This window comes from Drosophila obscura, unplaced genomic scaffold (genome assembly GCF_018151105.1).
Source record: "Drosophila obscura isolate BZ-5 IFL unplaced genomic scaffold, ASM1815110v1 contig_151, whole genome shotgun sequence".
In the NCBI taxonomy this organism is placed as follows: Eukaryota; Metazoa; Arthropoda; class Insecta; order Diptera; family Drosophilidae; genus Drosophila; species Drosophila obscura.
This window is the reverse complement of record NW_024542737.1, coordinates 449,473-457,480: the sequence shown is the minus strand read 5'-3', so window position 1 is coordinate 457,480 and position 8,008 is coordinate 449,473. Positions and strand designations below refer to the sequence as shown.

General features: G+C 45.3%; 1 protein-coding gene across 1 annotated transcript; it reads right to left on the bottom strand.

Moving 5' to 3' along the window:
* Positions 1-454: 454 nt before the first annotated feature.
* LOC121403861 (zinc finger FYVE domain-containing protein 9-like) lies at positions 455-3,735 on the bottom strand. Its single transcript, XM_041591861.1, has 4 exons — positions 2,964-3,735; positions 2,632-2,904; positions 1,529-2,555; positions 455-614 (listed from the first exon to the last, which is right to left on the bottom strand). Exons 1-4 carry the CDS (start codon positions 3,733-3,735, stop codon positions 455-457), a joined length of 2,232 nt encoding a protein of 743 aa, XP_041447795.1.
* Between the last annotated feature and the right edge of the window lie 4,273 nt (positions 3,736-8,008).

The window sequence follows — 8,008 nt, the reverse complement described above, 5'->3', positions numbered from 1 at the left end:
GGACTTAACTTAAGACGGTTTCCGTATCGCGTTTCGCATTTCGCGTTTCACTTATCGCTTTCGATTCCAGCAGAAGAATTGCACTATGAGGGGGGGATGGATTATATTCAGGCATTTAGTATGTAGAACACCAGCTCGAGGATAATGGGCTCCTGGATGCCCGACGATTCGCCATGAAGCATTCATGTACAGTGGCGGAAGCTTCGATCCACGAGCACCGGCCACCGGAATTAGCATTAATATATTGGATATGGGGGTATATATCTATCGATTTCGTGGCACGGAGGCCCACCTTATTAATGCCAGCCGCTGCAAGCAGATCCAGGAATGGTAGCAGGGCCATCGATGTGCTTCGGGCCAGTTGCTCGGAAATGCGACTGATGTCCGCATAGTTGCCACCATTTGTCGTTTACCAATCAGCGCACTAAAGCGATAAGAATCAAATATAAATACTTTATGCCTTTCCTTTAGATATGGATGGATCCTCCCTCACCTTAACAATGTAGATCTCGCTCAAACGGATGGCATAATTGGCATTGGAAAAATTAAAGCTGGCATGCACCCGCATATTGGAGATGCCTTCCATGGCCATGTCATCGATGGGCGAATTTACACTGGAATAGAGTTCATTCACTATGGCGAAAATTCCCATTTTTCGGGTATTTAGTCATTTTCTCAAAGTATTAAAATTGGTTGTTTTTTTGGTAACATCTTAAGAAAACTTCAAACTGTAAAGTCCAATACCAAAAATGTTATATAACAGAACAATGTTAAGTCTAACAGCTGTTAAAGTCAGCTGTTGCTGTAAAAAGCACATGCGTTAACAATGCAATATTTTTGCAGCCTATTTTTTTAAATTGCCACTATTCAAACGCGAAACATTCTTTTTGTGAAATTTAAAATGGATAGCAATAACACGGTTTTTATTATGTAATGATTGTACTAATATTTTTTAGTTGTGCGTGTTCGATTAATATTTTGTAAAAGCAGTAAACGTTCTCAAAGCACATTTTTGGAAATATATTTCAAGTTCGTGGAGACATATAAAACGACCATAAGGGTCCATAAGTGTACGTCCAAAAGTATGTCGTAGAGCTATTAATTTTGATTTAAAGGCAGTTTGTCTCAATGCACACTTTTGCGCACTATCTGCGAAAATTAATTTTTTGCAAGGTACTTCGAGTTTTCAAACGCGGAGCTGTTTGATGTATGGGGCAAGGAAAAAGGCAAATCCAACCAAGAAAATGCAATTCTTGATTTTTTTAAGAGGAGATTAAATAAAAACATTAATGTTTTAAAACATTTCTTATATTTAAAGAGCAATACTCATATTTTTTGCCAAAATTTTAATGAAAAATGGAAATTAATTTGTGGGCGGTAACACGCCCACTTTTCTAGGGGTGTGCATAACATTAATCAAAAAACCGCATCGAAAAATCTTGCTTAGTTTAAAAGTTATTATTTAATACCCAAAAAATCAGAATTTTCCCCATAGTGCAATGCGGTGGAGGATCAGCTGTTGCCTTACCCCACATTAATGTCGCGATTGTTGTCCACCCACTTGATGCTGACAATCTCGCTTTGGTCGTCGCTGGCATCGATGGGACCGCACACAATGTCGATGTCTGTTTGATTGCGCAGCGCCTGACGCACTTCCTCCATTTTGGCGGGCATTATCTGGACCATGAGGCCGTCCTCAACGATGCTGCACTTGCCGGACAAACCGCTGCTACTTTTGAGCGCCTCGTTCAGCACAAAGAAGCTGGCGCCGGTCACCTTACGGGGCTGGCCCTGGATGTTTATGGCCTGCGTGGAGTAGGCGTACATCTCGTTTCGGTCGTCATTTATGTTCTGCATGCACACCAGATGACCGTCGGCCACCTTTGAGAAGTTGCCGGCGAACGCCAGAATGTGATCGCTGGCATTGTTGATCGCCTTGATCACGTCCTGCTGGCGGTATCGCGGAATGATCACCGTCATCTGGCGGTCCTCCATGTGGATGTACAGGCCCCGAATGGCGGGTAGCGAGTACGAGTAGTTGCGAAAGTCCACCAGGAAATTGATGATCGTCTGAGCGATCTCCCCATACACCGACTCACGACCACGCACTGAGATCAGCGGGCAGGGATAGTAGCGGTACTGGGCGCCCAAACGAAGGATCAGGCGTAGCGGCAGCACCTTGGCCCACGGTACCTCATGCCGATGGATCAGCACGCCCACCAGATACGGATTCTCTGGTATGATCACGCCCTGCAGGCACTGGTATGTCGGCCGGATGTAGATGAAGCCGCCGTGCTCTCGCGATCCAAGAAAATTGGCGCTCCTGGGGCTGGTGAAGGCCAGCTCCTGGATGCTGGAGCGTGCTTGCTCCGCCTCCACATAGATCTCGTACAGGTGCTGGAATACGTCGCGCGGCACTGCCGGCTCTCCTGCAGCTGGTTCTCCCTGCTTGGGGGGCTGCTTAATCTCCAGGAGAATAACCCGCTCGTCATTGCCCATGTGGTGCAGTCCGGAGGTGGTGAAGTTCAGCACCCAGCGGTTCATGCAGCAGCTCACTGGAGGAACAACGGAATGGAGGGATGGATTATGGATTATAAGTGGATCATCAAGGAGCATCAAGGCACCACTCACTGTTGATGATCTTGACCAGAACGTAGAAGTTGTTCTTCAAGATAAATTTGAGCGTCTCGTGTTGCAGTCGCTCCAGGAGATCCCCATCGTTGCGGACCACCTTGTAGTCCACGTCACAGCTGCCGGCCTCCTTGCCCCCCACACAAATGGGCGGTAGGGCGTTCTCCTCGACGGGCAGATAGCAGCCATGGGCATCGCCATTTGGCGGCAGCTTTCGTGAGCGCACAGGCTCCGCCTTGCGACGCGGCGAAGTCTGGGCCGTGGGACGACCACCTGTGGAGCAGAGAAGAAGGATCAGATTGGATGACAGTTCTTTTGGGTCTTACACCTACCGCTTGATTCGGCTGCCGTGAGGGTAACCGCAGCGGCGCTTGGTAGAATGGAGCCGCGGAATAGTTGGGCCACCAGTCCCATGGTGGTGCTGGTGGCGCTCTCAATACTGGATCGTGGCTCCTCGGTCGCCGGTGTGGGTGGCTTCTGGCCACCGCCGTTGCTCCGGGGAATGCCGCGACGCGCCTGCTTGGCCTCGCCCCACTGCTGCTCCATGGTGCTGGCCAGCTCGCTGCCTGGGGCGATGCCATCGCTGAACATGACGCTCTTGCACTTGCGCCCCTTCTTGCTGTCCGACGATGAGGAATTCGAGTTGGAGCTGCCATCGGTCTTCTTGAGCACGCCCACGGGCACAATCACGCTGGGCGGCGGTGCACCGGGACTAGCGGCCACCTGATGGTGCGGCGGAATTGTCGAGCATTTCGCATGTACTCCATGGGATTGTTCGGGTTCGGCGAGCGCATGGGCGTGGGCGGCAGGGCCGAGGTAGGAGCGGAGGCATTGTCCGGGTAAGTGCCGCCAGAGGCCTCCCGTTCCGTGAGGATCATGAAGCACTGGACGCAGACGCGTGACTCCGGCTCGTTGGCAAACTCCAGGCGAAACTTTTGGGACGGCAGACGGAGCAGAGCACCTTTCGCAGGCGCGGCAGTGGTGGCGCCGCTTGGTCATCGTGAACTTCTGGTGGCACTGCATGCACTGCCCGGCCATGTTGTCCGGCACCCAGATGGGCGGCACCTTGCCCAGATTGGCATGCGGATCACAAAAGTCGTGCATCGAATGAGACACAGGCGAATGCTGCTCGCCCTTTTATAGGCCAGTCACAGTCGCATTCGAGAAACAAAAAATTGTAAAAAACCGATGGCGTTTGGGTGTTCCAAAATCTTTCAATCCAATCAATTGCAGCCCAATGTCAAAAGGTGTTTCACAGCTTCCGTTGTGTGATGCATTTTCCCTTCTGACTCATACGTTCCTTCTGCAGTATCTAAAAACGAAACAAAAAACTATAATTGCATTATCTACAGATGCATCGCACCTTTCTTGCCCGAAAAAAAACTGTTTGAAAGCACATTCTGACATACGTTGCTGCTATTTGTTGCGTTGTCAAACTGCAGTCGCAGTCGTACCACGGGGCAACCAATGTTCATAAAAAAATATAACTCAAATGGCGGGTAAAAATGTTCGATATAAGCTCCACAGAAATCCGACAGATGGATGGTGAAAGTAGCAGGATAAAGCCTCAAAATCGACCTAAGAAATATGCCCAAATACAGAAGCAATAATTTAAGCAACATTTTTATTTAGTTTATAATTCATACAGCATATAGCATTCATACGCGTATATGTATATCTTTATACATATGTATACAGTACTCAATTGGAAAAGCATTAATTAAGAACATCACATAGAAATATATATATAGAGATACAGGCGAATGCTGCTCGCCCTTTTATAAGCCAGTCGCTGTCGCATTCGAGAAACAAAAAATTGTAAAAAACCGATCTAAATGGCGTTTGGGTGTTCCAAAATCTTTCAATCCAATCAATTGCAGCCCAATGTCAAAAGGTGTTTCACAGCTTCCGTTGTGTGATGCATTTTCCCTCCTGACTCATACGTTCCTTCTCGTTTGTCCTGGTGCAGTATCCAAAAACGAAACAAAAAATTATAATTGCATTATCTACAGATGCATCGCACCTTTCTTGCCCAAAAAAAACTGTTTGAAAGCACATTCTGACATACGCTGCTGCTATTTGTTGTGTTGTCAAACTGCAGTCGCAGCGTGACCACGGGGCAACCAATGTTCATAAAAAAAAAATAATTCAAATGGCGGGTAAAAATGTTCGAAATAAGCTCCACAGAAATCCGACAGATGGATGGTGAAAGTAGCAGGATAAAGCCTCAAAATCGACCTAAGAAATATGCCCAAATACAGAAGCAATAATTTAAGCAACATTTTTATTTAGTTTATAATTCATACAGCATATAGCATTCATACGCGTATATGTATATCTTTATACATATGTATGTAAGATAATTTTATATTATCAGTGTTTTATTGAGTATTGTACACAAGTAGGATATATGAATGTATAATGTTTAAAGGTTTTGATTATATGTAATTAACAGAACTGCTGATTTTGACGACTTTAGAAACAACTTATTCAACTTTACTTTCTGACATCTGCCGACCAACTCAACTACTGACATACCAACGACGACGACTTTGAGATGGACCAATCCTTGGTGGTGGGCGATCAGAGTGAGGACTATCGACTCACGCCAATACTACCACTTTACATTCGGCCATCCTGCAAAACATCTGTCCCAGATGTCTCCTCCTCTTCACTCTGCTCTTCATTTTCTTCCTCGCAGTAAGCATAGCGCCACAGCTTCATAAAGTCAGCGCTTGTAGAGGTCTGTAGTACACCCTCAAATTCAGCTGCCTTCTTAACATCATATCTGCCGTTCCGTTTCACTCGAATGACTTCATACGGGCCGATATATTTGTTGGATAACTTCCTTCCAGTTATAAACTGCGTCACCTTAATGGCTACTAGGTCGCCTAGCTGATAACCATGATGCCCCTTTCTCTTCTTGTCGTGACTCGCCTTGTAAGCAGCTTGGGCTCTTTCGATTTGGCGCCTGGTTTCTTGCCAAATTTCCTTACGTTCTTCTTGCAGGTTCGACAGCATCTCCTCTTGAAGGATCCTCAGAAGCTCAGCACTGGAGTTGTTTCTCATACGTACACCAAACATGACTTCGAACGGCGTGTATCTAGTTGATGCATGTATGTGAGAGTTTATGGCCTGTTGCACCTGCGATGTGTATTTATACCATTTTGCTGGTTCCGCTGCTGACATTTTTGAGAGTACTGAAATGATAGCCCTGTTAACCCATTCAATCTGTCCGTTACCCCTTGGTACACCAGCTGTTGTTTCGACGTGATCAATATTGTTCGTTGCGCAAAATTCCTTGAATGAATGCGATGTGAACGCCGCTCCCTTATCGCTGATAATTCTCTGCGGGCTGCCAAATATTGAAACCCATGATTCCAGGTGTTTGATAGCTTCTTCCGCATTTGTCGACTTTGTAGGAAATAGCCAAGTATGTTTGAAAAACCATCTACGACAGCAAATATATACTTGTAGTTCTTCGATGTATTGTCCAATGAACCCAAATGATCCACATGCAACGTTGAGAAGGGGTGTGTCGCCTTTGTCGATAGCGTGCAAATAATCCTCTTGTTTCCCCAATTTCTGATTATGGGTGATACACTCAATACAATTGGAAATTACCTGCTTAGTTTTCTTCTCCAAGTGTGGTATATGAAAGCCCTGCTGAATTGCGTGAATTGTTTTCTGCGCTCCCATGTGGCCAAAATTGTGTGAGTTTGTTATTATCTCCTTTTCCATACATTTTGGTACTGCCAACAGATCTTGGCCCTTTACCTGCTTAAAGATAAGGTTATTTCTGAGAACATAATCTGCATAGGGTCTCTGCTTTAGAATTTCGCTAACTGCCATTAAGTGTTCATCACTCTGTTGTGCTCTTTTGATCCGTGCATTAACTTCGGAAGTCACGATCATCACCGGAAAACGACTCAGGCTGTCAACATGCTGCATTCTGCTTCCAGCACGATGCTCTGCTTTAAAGGTGAAATCTTGCAAGTACATCAGCCACGGCGTTACTTCTCGGGAATATCTCTTTTGGAGATCGTTTGTTTAAAAGCCGCACAATCTGTTACCAAGTCGAACTCTATTCCTAACAGGTAATGGCGGAGTCTCTTTGTTGCTAGGTATGCTGCCTTTACCTCAAGTACATAGCTGGTAAGTTTTTCCTCTTGTGGTGTTGTTTTCTTACTCCGGTAGAAAACAGGGTGCCATTTACCATCGTGCTGCTGCAGCAATGTTCCACCAAAGCCATGTTTTGATGCATCCACATGCAACTGTGTTTTGGCGCTTTGACTCCAAATCTTCAACACTGGCTCTTCTATTAGTGCTGCTTTTAGTTGTTCTACTGCTTGTTTTTGTGCTCCTTCTATCTTAAAAACGGCATCTTTCTTCAGCAGTTCCGTTAATGGCTTGGCAATAAAAGCGTAGTCTTTTACGAATTTGCGAAAATAGCCAGTAAGTCCAAGAAACGCCTGAATACCTCTGATATTAATTGGCATCGGAAATTTTTTTACAGCTTTTACCTTTTCTTCCCAGGCCATATCTTCCCATTTTCTATCTCGTAACCAAGGAAAGTGATACGCTCCTTCAAAAAGTGACATTTTGACCATTTTATGTCGAGTCCATACTGCTGCGCCTGTTTCAATACGCGCTGGATGTTGCTTAGACACTCTTCGGCTGTTCGCCCAAAAACAACTATGTCGTCGATATACATTTCCATAATACCTTCATTTATCAGCTGTTGGAAAATATATGTGACAAACCTTACGAATACTGCAGGCGAATTACAATAGCCAAATGGAGCTCTATTAAATTCGAACAGTCCCTCTTTTGTCAAGAAAGCTGTATATTTGCGGCTGGGCTCATCGATTTCGACATGAAAAAATCCATTCCTCAAGTCGAAGACAGAAAAATATTTCGCGCCTTGCATCTTATCGAGAACTTCGTCTATAAGCGGGACCGGAAATCGATCTTTCAGTACCATCGTATTAAAGACACGGTAGTCTATGCATAGCCTCAACGTTTTATCTTTCTTTTTGGTTAAAACAACTTTACTCGCCACGTCAGAGTAGGATTCTCGTATAATGCCCTGTTCCAAACATTCCTCTACTTGGTTGCGAATTATCTCTCTCTGCTGCTGCATATCGACTTGGTTGCTCTCTGAATGCCATATTCTTACAATTAGGGATAATTGTGATCTTTATAGGACAGGTTCGCTCAACTTTAGACGGCTTGTAATTATCAATTAACTGCTTGACTGCTGCTTGGTATTTTTGAGGAACGTCTAATTCCATGTCCTGACATACCACATTGAAAACATTATGATCAGCCTCTGCCTCAACGATGCTATCTCCTTCTGTAAAAGCATACTTTCCAT

Excerpts from the sequence above, each read along its gene's own strand:
- LOC121403861 (XM_041591861.1), bottom strand. The coding sequence starts at position 3,735 with ATGCACGACTTTTGTGATCCGCATGCCAATCTGGGCAAGGTGCCGCCC. Across the intron at positions 2,905-2,963 it reads CACGGCAGCCGAATCAAGCG|GTGGTCGTCCCACGGCCCAG; the intron begins GTAGGTGTAAGA and ends TCTGCTCCACAG. Across the intron at positions 2,556-2,631 it reads TCTGGTCAAGATCATCAACA|TGAGCTGCTGCATGAACCGC; the intron begins GTGAGTGGTGCC and ends TTGTTCCTCCAG.